Source organism: Uloborus diversus, chromosome 1 (assembly GCF_026930045.1).
Source record: "Uloborus diversus isolate 005 chromosome 1, Udiv.v.3.1, whole genome shotgun sequence".
NCBI lineage: Eukaryota > Metazoa > Arthropoda > Arachnida > Araneae > Uloboridae > Uloborus > Uloborus diversus.
This window is the reverse complement of record NC_072731.1, coordinates 76,769,132-76,782,222: the sequence shown is the minus strand read 5'-3', so window position 1 is coordinate 76,782,222 and position 13,091 is coordinate 76,769,132. Positions and strand designations below refer to the sequence as shown.

At 32.5% G+C, this 13,091-nt stretch overlaps 1 protein-coding gene across 1 annotated transcript in view; it reads right to left on the bottom strand.

Annotated features, from left to right (window-relative positions):
* The window catches only part of LOC129226797 (uncharacterized), a 32,117-nt gene extending 23,774 nt beyond the window's left edge, over positions 1 to 8,343 (bottom strand). Inside the window, exon 1 of the mRNA XM_054861458.1 lies at positions 8,334 to 8,343. Coding sequence (XP_054717433.1) covers positions 8,334 to 8,343 — 10 coding nt within the window. The remainder of the gene's footprint in view (positions 1 to 8,333) is intronic.
* Between the last annotated feature and the right edge of the window lie 4,748 nt (positions 8,344 to 13,091).

The following is a 13,091-nucleotide window of genomic DNA, read 5'->3' as shown; positions in this document are numbered from 1 at the left end:
AATATTTCGAAAGTCAATGAGAAAAGTATTTTTAAGTAAAATATTTTTTCACTTAAATTAACGGTTTATTTTGCAGAATGTTAAGAGCCAGAGTCAGGCAGGTCAGGTACATGCAAGTTTTGATTTCGCTAAAAATATTAGTGTTTTCTTTAAATGAGTTTAGAAGACACATATTTTTTCTTTTCTTCCAAAAAAATTTTTTGTGTCCCACAAAAATTCCCAAAGTTGGTACCAATTTAGGGTTTTTCTCAAATCGATATTTTTTAATATTCAATTATCTCTGCGCATTGAGCATCATCAAAAGTAATATTTGTGATTACAACATGATATTTAGTGCCTCAAATGAAATGTATCGTAAATTTTATGGCTGACCTTCAGTGGAACCTGGCAGGGGTGGCTAAACTGTGCCTAAGAAAGTGAAAAAGTGAAAATGTGTCATGTTTGAGACATCCTGGTTACATGCACTGAGGTTCAACCATAGTTTTTGCGAGCAATTTGTGTAATAATATATATAAATTGTTAAATACGCTCATTAAATGCATGATTAATGCTCACTGCTGCGAAAAAATAGCAGTTTTGTCATCAATAATGATACAAAGTGTACTTTTTAGGGGCTTGTATCTCAGTATACTGAGGGTCAGTACCTCAGTACACTGAGGTACTGACCCTCAGTGTCAGTACCTCACAGATATACATGATGACAGTCTGCATGTAGTCTGTCAACTATATGCAAACAGAACTTACTGCCTGCATTTCAAACTAGAGTATGTGTATTTTCGCAATCAAGTGACAGAACTATGGACAAATTCTTTTCAAGAACACAATAAGTATTTCAAAACAGTAAAATGAAATATTTCATTTTCAATTCAGTCAACATATCTGGGTTTAAACTTTCCTCCAGGGACTTCCAGATATTATTTAAAAAGCTAGTATGATTAAAAACTTACCATACAAGAGTTATAAACTTGCAAATAGACTGATTATGCTTACTCGCATACATTATAATATGATAATTGAAAGCAAAGTGAGAAAACAAAAATGTTTTTATTGCGTTAAAAATGTAAGTGGTCCTTATTTTTGAAGTTGAAGATATTTTACGCGACGCCCCCTCAATTTGTTCCATTGTACAAATAAATGATCCTTGCAAAATTTTCAGTCAATTCATGAATATTAACACGTGCCCCTAGGGCCCCCTTCTTTGAGTTTCGAAGAAAAAATTGCGGATTTTCTCATTTTTATGTAAAAATATTCTAACGTTTTATATTTAAAGTAATTTTGAACCCCAATAGGTGCTGCTACTTCCAGACCGACCATTCTCTCACTTTCATTTTGTAAAATTTAACATGTTACAGAGAATAATATGTACACCAATGGCCTTGGGTCAAGCGTATACCGCTCTGCTGCGCTTGTTCCAACCAAGCGGCAGGGGAACGTTTCTTCCCATCAAGATGGACACAAGGGATTCTATAGGCCATTAATGAACGATATTTGACAACAACAAATTGCCTCCATCAGGCTTTGGGGGTGTTTATTTACAAAATTTCCTGTGTATGTAATAGGTGTGGCAAATAGAGTCGCAAGGTTTCAATGCTATAAATATAAATAATTGCGATTATATTTTAATTCGCTGTTCTTTAGTTATAAACATACTTAAATTTTTAATTTTTAAAACATAAATTTCGAAAAATTCTCGATTACTTCTAACATAAAAATATACTGTATTTTCCATAGCTAAAATATAAATTTTAAAAAATATCCAGATCAGAACAATGTAGAAATCTATACTTTAAATTAATTTTCTTCTATGTCAGTACATAGTCCTTTATTATCATCAAATTCTTGCGATTCACAAGATTTAGAAACCGAAATGGGTATCTATCCTACACTGTAAAAAAATTCCGAAACATTACTGGGTATTTCCGTGTCACGTTTCGGGATTTTAATGGTTTTTTTCTACTTTCTGGAAAAAATAAGTATTCTTGTCAAAAAGTTTCCTGAATTGCTACAAGTCGCAAGAATGCAGACTTTTCACTGTTGAGAAAAATATGTTTAGCTCCCAGTTTAAAGATTAACTGACCGTAACTATAAAGTGTATCGGCGTTACTGTGAGTACGACCCGTCCATGCTGTAATTAAGCTCCCAAAGGGTGCGAAAAAGTGTGGACTGCGTTGCTTTGCAAGATTTGCAGGCAAGTAAAATTCTCGTCACTTACTTGCAATTCTGGCATAGCTTTGGCCATGTTTGCAATAATGCTCTTTTAACTTCCTTGATAAATCAGAATGATGTCAAGATATTATTTCCATAGACACAACTGGCTTTAAACGGGAAGATTTCTGAATTTTTCCGGAGGCTTCCAGGATAATATCAGGAAGGTTACTGAATTTTAGCGGTAAAAGTTCCTGGAATTTGCAAGATATGTTACTGGCAGATATTGGGACATCAGCTGCCCATTATTTTCCAGAACGTTTCTGAATCGTTTTTGCAGTGTAACCTGTTGAACTTTTGTTTTCTACAGCTTCTCTACCACAATGCAAAAAAGCTTGACAACTATTGATATCTGTTCTCCTTTCATCACTGTTAGACAAATGCCATATTAGGAATAAAGATGCTGTTCATTTATTTACAGCCTATGTAGATGCAGTAAATTTAAAGCCAAATGACCTAGTGATCAATCGTACATTCCTTAAGAGAGCAAAAGAAAATCTTCGAGAGGTAAAATTAAATTTTATGAATTTAAATTTAGATTTTGTAGTTATTCACTGGGATACAAAGCTACATCCAGATGTAACTGGAAAAAGAACGCCGACAGGATTACCGTGATAGCTTCAGGTCCTAATATTGATCAGCTACTCAAAATTCCTTAGATATTTCTTCAGTTGTATGTGATATCTTTGATGAGATAACTCTTTATTTCTTACTGTTCTAGCTGTAGTGTTTGATACAACGACTTGCAACACCAACCGTATAAATTGTGCATGCAATTTTTTAGGGCAAAAATTGAACGGTGATAGATTACATTTGGATTGCCATCATCATGCACTTGAAATCGTACTGCAGAGTGCGTCCTTAAAGAAGTTCTTGCCTTCCTTAGTTCTAGATCAGGTATTCAATTATTTAAGCGCTTCAAAATTTTGTGGGAAGATCTCCATCATTCAGAATTTATAACTTTTCAATCACGTACACATACCACTTAAATTCTAAAAGACGAAGTTGATGACAAATTATTGTTCGTAAAAAGCGGAATTGAGAAAGATTACAGAGAACTCCTATAACTTGTAATAATATTTCCTGGTGAATTCCCTCCAACAGGGATATGTTTTCGGCAACCTGGAGCTTATCACAGAGCCACATGGGCGGCAAAAGGAATTTTTGTTTGAAAATTTTTATATTTAGAAAACAATTTAAATTGACCTTACATGAAAAGAAAGCCCTTCAATGCTGTTTTACGAAGCTGTTTTACAATGAAATGCTGTATTAAGATATGGTTTTTCGCAGCAACCCAATCGAGGCTCCTTTGAGTAATATAATGTCTGAAAAATTAGCAGCGTACAAAATGACGACAAACATGCTGCAGAAGCAGTGATTGGAAATCTCTTAAATCAGTCGTGGTATTTAGGGGATAAAGTAGTAGCTTTGTCCGTATTGGATGAAGGAATTAACTTTGAAGCTAGGAAAAGATTAGTCCAAAAAATGCTTTTGATGAAGAAGACGTGTCTGATGACTGGTTAACAAATTTCAGATAACAGTAGATGATTTGGAATACTTTCTTAGTAAAGATCTTCCTCTTTATAGAATCAATTACGAGTCAGTAAAACTGTTTGATAAGTTGCAAATACTAAAAGATTTTTTCCTATTTGATCCTGATTCACGGCAAAATGAAGGAAGCTATTTAAAGGGAAGAGAGATCGTTAAAATACTGAAAATTGTGAATGATACAACTGAAAGAGGAACACAATATTAATCGAAGAATTTCACAATTAATTTACCAAATAATAGTCACAAAGCAATTTATTTTACAGACCGTCCAAGACTATCGGAAAAAAATACACACTATCGAGATACATTGAGAAAAGCGAACGATTAAGGAAAGTTTCTAAAGCATTATTTCATTCTTATTCAACGTAAAAGCTTTAGATGATATAAAGTAATTAAAAAGATTAATTTTAGTGCTTCCTCACTGTAAAAATATTTTGCAAACCTAGGAGAAACGATATGTACTGGGTCTGAAGAAAAAACTCGAAGATTTGTGAGAAAATTATCAAAAGTGTTAAAGTTCAAGGGCCTAGGGGCACGTGTTATTATTGACCGATCGAGTTTGAATTTTGCACACGTTACTTTTTATTATAGTGTCACAAAACTAGGGGGCGTCACTTGTTGAATTCCGAAAAAAAAGAAAAAAATCCCATATAAATAAGGACCACCCTAATATATATATATATATATATATATACTAGCTTAATACCCGGCGTTGCCCGGGTGCTTCTCAATGCAACATATCTTTTAGATAATTAAATGGAGGAATTCTATCTAAATGACAGTAAAAACCTGCATTCGCACCACTCTAGGCTCAAATTTTCAAGACTGTAAATAGCACAGAAAGTTGAGCATTTGCAGAAAAAATAGCATCAAGTAAAAACGAAAAAGCATGAGGCATGTTATCGGAGTTATGTCAACAATGTTCTTTGGTTCTGTCGTGTCCACTGGCACGTTGTCTGCGGTTGAAACAGATGGGCGGTACATCCATTGTCTTAATGCAGAGACAAATGATTGTCTTGCATATCTTGTGGGACAACCTTTTGCGTGGTGCTTCGAATACGAAAACCGTTGTGCTGCCTTTGACGGTTTTGTATACCTCAAGACATTGAAGCGTGCTATAGTACTCTTCACATACATTTTATTCTGGAAAAAAAAATCATGGAATGTCTTCCTAGAAAGAGTCGTGAGTAAAATTTAATGGCTTTTATCAGTAATAAATATATGCAAAATATGACACCGTTACAATATTTTCAGATATAAAAATCATCCTCAATAGCCCAAAAGCTAAACAGATAGTCCACTGTACAGAAAATAAGGAATCTGGTCATTGTTATTAATAGTCGTTAACGTTCCGTTTCACGGATTTTCTGGCGGTGTTTTTACTTTCACGGTTTCACGTGTTAGGTAGACTCATTTTATAAGTTTTTGTAAGTGTTCAGGTATGCAAGCACATTCCGTAGAAAACTATCACTTAGTACAAATAATTTCACAAAATGTGTCTGTTTGCCCTTTCCGTGTAGATTTAGTAGCATGCCATGTAGTAAAATTGGATAAGTGTAAGTTGCATAAAAAGACGTACGTCAACTACATTTTATTTTCTTATATTTATGTCAAATTCCTATTTTCGTAGGCGAAAATGACAGTTAGACATTAATATTGGTGTCTTGCAACGATTCAAAATTTGTATTGATTAAAATTTTATTTCCAATTTTTAAAACCTCACACTTTTACCGTAAATGTTGTACATGATAACTCAAACTGATGCAGGTAGTAAGAGCACTTATTTAAGTTTGCTGCTCTAAAGTATTCCTTTGAGAATATCGAAATTTTAATGTACATAGGCACAGTTATAATGAGCGGTAGGAATGGTTCCACAGAATAATAGTTGCCATAGATATAGTTACAGTTATTATTTTAAGTTACATTAAGCATTAAAAATGGAGTACGTGAGCACGAACTTATGGAACGAACTATATGAAACCCGTCAATTGAACTGCCTTATAAAGAAATAGGCGTACATATTTTGGTCACTATCTGCGTATTTTTTTTTTAAATTATTTGCAGGTCATAAAATTAAAAGAAAGAAAAAAAACCGTCTTGTTTCTACTTACAACTGTATATTAGACAATTTTTTTGTTTATGTTTTACAAAAGCTTGTTGCACATTCTGTTCCCTATATCCGCAGCTTCAAAACGAAGGAAATGTATTTCCACGTTTAGAAACGTAATCCAAACACTAAAAAGTTAAATTATTCAAAATTTTTCAATTTGTAAGTTTAACTCAAATCTTACTCCTAAATACAATTCTTAATCCCCGTTCCAGCAGCAAAATGAAACACATTTTTGAGTGAACCCAACCTTAAGCATGCAACGTAAAGCTATCTATATGGGAAATAGGTAATTTTTACATGCATTTAAAGTACTTGATCGCCTGCCCTTCTGACTTATTGATCGTGATACAGAACTTTAGTCTTACTGGAGATTTTAATTTCTTGAAGTTTAAAGAATGATGTATTGCGATTAGTGGTTATACGTGAGATACAAATTGTTTCACCTTAACCCTCCACTGTAAACAGAGTTGCTTCTATAACACTGATACGTATCCATTTTTATCTTACACCATTTTTTTCAATGACGGTTGAATTACTTAGTAGTAGTTACAAACACTAATATTTTTCGATTGTTTACAATAAAAGTTATCGAACTGAGAGTCTTGAAATTGGAAATGGAGCTTTGCTCAACTAATTTCACGATGAAGACTAAAAAGAAAAAACTTTATAATGTGGTGTAATATTTCATCATGCCCATTTCAGTAGCAATCTCTTAGTGTCAAAAGTTGCATCATACCCGCTAACTGGTTTAAAATTATTGCTAGTCAGCGAAGATGCTCCATCAGGTGTACTATTTCTTCGAGCGTTAAAGTAACATAAAATTTTAAACGATTAAGAAATTTGTTTACATAAAAATGGAGACAGTTTATGCATTTTAAAAGTTTAAATTTAAATTAATATTTCTTTGCATTTTTTCAAACTTTAAACTTTTACCCTTCCAAAACTTTTAATTCCGCCGTATTACATTTCCGTGTGGTTTCAGGTCTAAAGGTGCACAGTCTTTTATTTCACCACACATTAGCAATCCTAGTATGGTAGTTTATGTACATGTAATGAACCCCATGACTATCCCCCTCCCCCTTGAAAGATAAATTCAATCTTCACTGCTGTGCACAAAAATGATTATTTTGCAATCCATTAGCCCTATTAGTACTTTTACCCCTTTTTCTTTGATAACCTGGAGCGATTTCGGTGAAACTTAGGTGATTCGAATTAGGTAAATCATGGAATAGTATAAATAACATATACATATTGATTTGTTTACGGATAACACAATATTAAATTAAAGTTCCGTTGCAAGGATGTCGTTTTGATATAAGTTTAGTATTCTAATGCTAAAACTGTTGAAGATTGTACTTCGATAATTGAATGCATTTTTAATAGCTATCTCATTTTGGTATTTTCTGTGCTGGTTATGCAGAAAATGCAGATCAAAATTTCGTTTAATATTACGGTATTATTACTTGAAAACTTATTAGCAAAATGCGCAAGCAAACTGATGAAGAACGGACGGTGTTTCAATGCATCCCTATGTCTTTTCCGGGTGCAATTTAAGAACTACTGAAAAACAGCATTTTTTTTTCGTTCGGCTTTCTTTCCAAACATGCTTTACGCTTGTCGCTAATCGACATTAACGGCCATGGTTGAGGATACTTTTTGTGTTGATTGCATTTAAAATATCTCCTGGTGGTTATATGTTGCTAACCATTTTCATTTGATTTGAACCAAGGTTCACAAATTTAACGATTACGGTTAAACTTTGAAGAAACTTCATCTAGGGCAGTTTTTTACGGGCTTTTCATGTAGACATAATTCATAACTATACAAAAATTCGATCGTGCAGAAAAGAGCAATTTTATGACTCAAAATATGAAATTAGACCTCTTTGGATGTTTTTAAAATTCCAAAAACCCGCCTATATGAATTCCTGAGCATTAATTTACCTTTGTGCCAAATTTGGAAGAAATCCGACGAAAACTGTGGATTTGTATAAGGAACATACACACACACCCACAAACATACATCCATATATATATATATATATATATATATATATATATATATATATATATATATATATATATATATATATATATATATATTGTAACACTTTTTTGAATGGGTTTTAGTAATAGTTTTAATTATTTTAATTAAGATAGCTTTTTTTCGTTTGTACTGTACATTAAAGTTCATTGTCATTCGTTTAGGCTGTACATTATAGTGACAATAATTATTTTTTCTGCCCTAAACTGGCATGATAGCAAACAATTACTAAGTCATATTTTATTACTTATGATAAAAGCAATACTATGACAATATAAAGCAAGGGTATAGTTGCCTAACTGACTAGTGCGACAATAAAAAAATTCAAGACAAAGCATTGTAGCTTAAGTACAACTAACTGGATGCGTAGTAAACTCTTATGCAATTTCCTCATCTTGAAGTGCAATTTATGAGCCTACAGAACCATTACCCATAGTTATGTCACTTGTTTGTGAAAAGACATACACTCTAGTTTGAAACGTAGGCATCAAGTTCTATACCAATCCTCAGTGCACTATGATACAGGGCAATGAATAGTACATTTTTTTTATCGTATTTTTATGTTTTTCTTTCACTTTGCTTCTAGTTATCATATTATAAAGTATGCGAGTAAGCATAATCAGTATATTTGCAAATTCATAACTCTTTTATGGTAAGTTTTTGATCATACTAGTTTTTTAAATAGTATCTGGAGGACCCTGGAGGAAAGTCTAAACCCGGATGTGTTGACTGAATTGAAAATTGAATAGTTCATTTTACTGTTTTAAAATACGTATTGTGTTCTTGAAAAGAATTTACCCATTTCTGTCACTTGTTTGTGAAAATACACATACTCTAGTTTGAAATGCAGGCATCCAGTTCTAAACTGACCCTCAGTGTACTGAGATAAAGGTTTATGAAAACTGCACTGTTTAGCATTTTTCGATAAACAACTGCTTTTTTGGCAGTTCAAAGCCACGCAACTAATGAGGGTATTGAATAATTTATATATTTTCTTACCCAAATTACATACAAAAACCATGGTTGCGCCTGGAAGCAGGGAACCAGAGGGTCTCAAACAGGGCACTTTTTCATTTTTTTCGACACAGTTTGGTGACCCCTGAAAGGCTGTACTGAAGATCAGCACAAAATTTACGATATATTTCAATTTAGGTACTAAATTTCATATTGTAAACAGAAGAATTTTTTGGCTGATGCTTAATACACAGAAATAATCACATTTTAAAAAACGCTGATTTGGAAAAACCTCTACGTCGGGCTCTACTTTACGAATTTTTACAGGACTCCAAAAATTTTTTTGGAGCAAAAGAAAAAAGACGTGTCTTCTAAAATCTTTAAAAGAATCCAAACCTTTTCTATAAAATTTGTAGGGCATCATTTTTCATTTCAAGCGCGGCTATTACATTTTAAGGGGTATAATAACTCATTTTGTAGTTCGAGAGACCGCTATCGAATGCTGCCCGAGACTAGTCGCTTTTTTTTGGGGGGGGGGGGCAAATTTCATGAATATAAAAGATTTTAAATTATGTTGAAATGAATATTTTTTCGAAAAACAAATTCAACTAAACAGAAAAAAAGAAGAAAAGTAAAAAAAAGCAAAATAAATAAATAACTTAAAAAAAAAAAAAACTTTTGAAAAATAAAAAAAGTAAAATAACACGCTTTTGTAGCAAAATGAACTAAAAGTTAAGAAATGATCTTAGGATCATAAGTATATTAAGTAATTGACCAAACACTTAATTTTAATGTAATACAAAATAGTGGGGGGGGGGGGGCTTCTTATCCGGTTGTCTTGAATTTCTTCCATTTGGTTCCAGTTGGCAAGAAGGAACCGTTTTTCCTTAAAGTTATAAGTAACTCTTGTTTTGTTAAATTCTTATTTGTTCGTTATGCTTAGCACATTATACGTAGAGAAAAATAGAGAATATAGATAATCATATTGTTCATCTTATCATTCTAAGGAAATATTTTTCTTTGTTTCAGCTCTTTTTTAATGATGCGGTTTCTTATAATTGTCAAAGGTCAATCTTTTTGTTGTAAAAGGATTTGTTTTTCTTGTTTAATCAATTGAAATACCACATTTTGTGCTTGGAGATGGGAGAACTGGTTTTACGTTTCCAAACATTCTCATCCCAAATCTCATTCATTAAATTTTTCTCTGGGTTGAAATGCAGGTGAAAAACTAAGTGCATAAAGTCCTACATTGCTTACCCCCCCCCCATTAAGGGGGCATTTACACCTTGGCAATTGCTCTTTCATCTTTTAGCTAAGAACTCATTCGAACTAAAACTCCATAAAAAAGGTGCAATGAATTTATGAAGCATCTTCAAACACACCGTTTCTTTTTGGGGAGGAAAAAAATAGCTTCTTTTTTTTTGCAATTTTGGAACTAATGTGGATTTTTGATGAAGAAATCATAATGTTTTGAAAAATGGGCTCCTTTGTATCACAGAGTAGCTCAATTCAGGTTAGAACTAGTTCGAAAGTCACCGAGAAAAGAATCGTTAAGTAAAATATTTTTTCACTAAAAGTAACAGTTAATTTGCAGAATGTTATGCACTGCAGCAAAAACAAGTTGTTTTCTCACCATTGATATTTTACTTGCAGAAAAACAACTTTTACATTTTTTTTTTAAAAGTACTTTGATGCATGGTTGTATTCAGCCCAATCACAATGAGCAGTTATCTTGCGCATTCATATTTGTTTTAACTGGCCTTGCTTGAAGTATCTTTCCAATGACCTACAGCTTAAAGTAGAGTCAACATATAACTACAAACATGCAAAATATAGTGAACTTAGTACTTTGAATTGATTGACAACTGTTCAATTTAATAGTAGTTGATTGAAAATAATTTTTTATGCTTGGTATAGTTTTTTTTTTATTTTGCTCTGAAATTAATCACTTTTCTGCAAGTGCAACAAATAAAACTAAAATAGAAAAAAAAAAAGGAAAAATAAAAGGAAAAAAAAAAATAGCAGAGTGGAGTCTTAAGTAAACGCATTATTTTCTTTTTAACAAGGTAGAATTATAAAGAAGAATTCTTGCTTTTTGAAGAAGATATCACGGAATCATTACCACCAAAATATTTATGTACTAAATGAATAATTATTGAGCATTTATGCGTAACATCATTAATTATGACACTCATATTTCAAGTGACATGAAGGCTCCAAAATTACTAAATCAAAGGAAAGTTTAAAAGAACACGTTTTCTTGATAGTATTCAGAAAATGATTATAGCAAATCAACATCAGTGAAACCAAAACCAAAATAACAACAAAATTTGCTCATGAAAATCGACGAGGGAAACGAAAAACGGGAACGATGTTAACAAATAATAATGCCCTTAATTTTAAAGCCATTCTCCAACAGACGCATCGTTAACATATTTAGTTTAATATTAAAAGAAATCAAAAGGAAATGAAAACCGCTTTTCAAAAAATTGGTAAACGAAATAGGGTAGACCGGGGCAAGTTTACGCAGTGCCCTTTTTTTCAAAACGAATTTTACCTGGAGAGTTAACAGTCATAACATATCGATGCTGCTCCCTATCAAATATCCTCACAAGTTTTTGAGCATCAGTCGAGCTTCGATCTAGCATGCAGAAAGAATAATCTGTTTTCTACTAAGTTGAGTAAATTTTTAGTTGAACATTTTGAATCTTATTGCGAGTAAAGAATACTTAGTTAAGAAAGAACAAATTTATAAAAATTAGCAGAATTTTATCCTTTTTTGAGAATTGTATTCGTATGAACTGAAACGTTATTAAATTTTTTGCACGTTAAAAATAAAACCAACTTGAAGGGGCAAGTTTACGCGTTGACGTCTGAGCACCTTTGCGCACGTTCTTACCGTGTCTAACTTCTAAACGTGCCCTGACACTTTTTTCTCTCCGATCTGTCTCAAAACTTTTTAGTATTTTCAGGCTATTGAAATTTGAAAATCATCATTTAACTTTTAATTGAGTTACAAATTCGTATCTTATAGCTTACAACCATGTGGTGCTGTCTTCATGCCCGTTCAGCTTTTACTTTATACACTATTGAGTCTGTAATAAATTGGCTTTAATTTAACGATGGTAAGACATCATGTTCGAAACACTGACAGAACCACGTTAGATGTCAAAATAAATATGCGTAAACGTGCCCCGTGTTCGGGGCAAGTTTAGACAACGACTTGGACTCAAAAATAATTTTTTTAAAGGTTTAAACACAAACTGAGCAACAACTGGATGTACCTATTTTGACTCAATTAACTGCTTCATAAAACCGCAAAATCTAAAATTTCTCAAGTTAAAACATAAAATTTAGAGAATTCATTGAAAAAAATCCTCGTAAACGTGCCCCGGTCTACCCTACGTTTTAAGAAAAGCCAAACAATTGGTTTGTTTCTGAATATTTAAAGGGTTTTTTTTTTCTGAAAGATCATGCTTAAAAACATAGGATTTAACCATTTATTAAATAATTTGACGAAGTTTAATATTTTTTAACAAATGTTTTAATCGGTGCGCAGATTCAATTTCTTTTTTTACGCTTTTGTAGATGACATCACAAGTGATGAAATGACATTCACTGATGCCATTAGCGCAGAGCGCAATATTTAATTCGCTTTTTAATTATCATATGCTGGCAACGTGGTAGACAGCAAGCGGAAGCATTCAGCGTGCCAGTGGAGTAGTGTGCAAAAGTACATCGCTTGTGACGTCATAAAGACGACGCCTTATTTCCAAAATCGGACATTTAAAAAAAATAATTAAAACTTAACCGTTAGGAAAATAAAAGTTTTTTTCTCGCTCCAAGTTTTTTTTTTTTTTTTGCTTATTCTATGAATTTTAGTGACTAAAAGTAGTACTTTTGACTGAAGGAAACAACCCCATTCTGTGAGAAAAAGTCAGTTTGCGTAGCACGTGAAGTCTAAGAAATATAAAAATCATTTACATCAGTGGTGTAGCCAAAAAAAATTGGAGGATTTAATGAAGTTTTAGCCCTTTCCTATAGTCAATAAAGGAAAAAATTCGGAGGGAATATATCTCTAAACCTACCACCTAGGATACAGCACAGCTAGCATATGTGAATAAAACCTTAAATTTTCTTTAAAAGAAATTAATAAATAAAAAATAAAATAAAACCAATGAAAAACATTATTTCAATTTAAATGATGGTTCATAATTTATTATTTGGC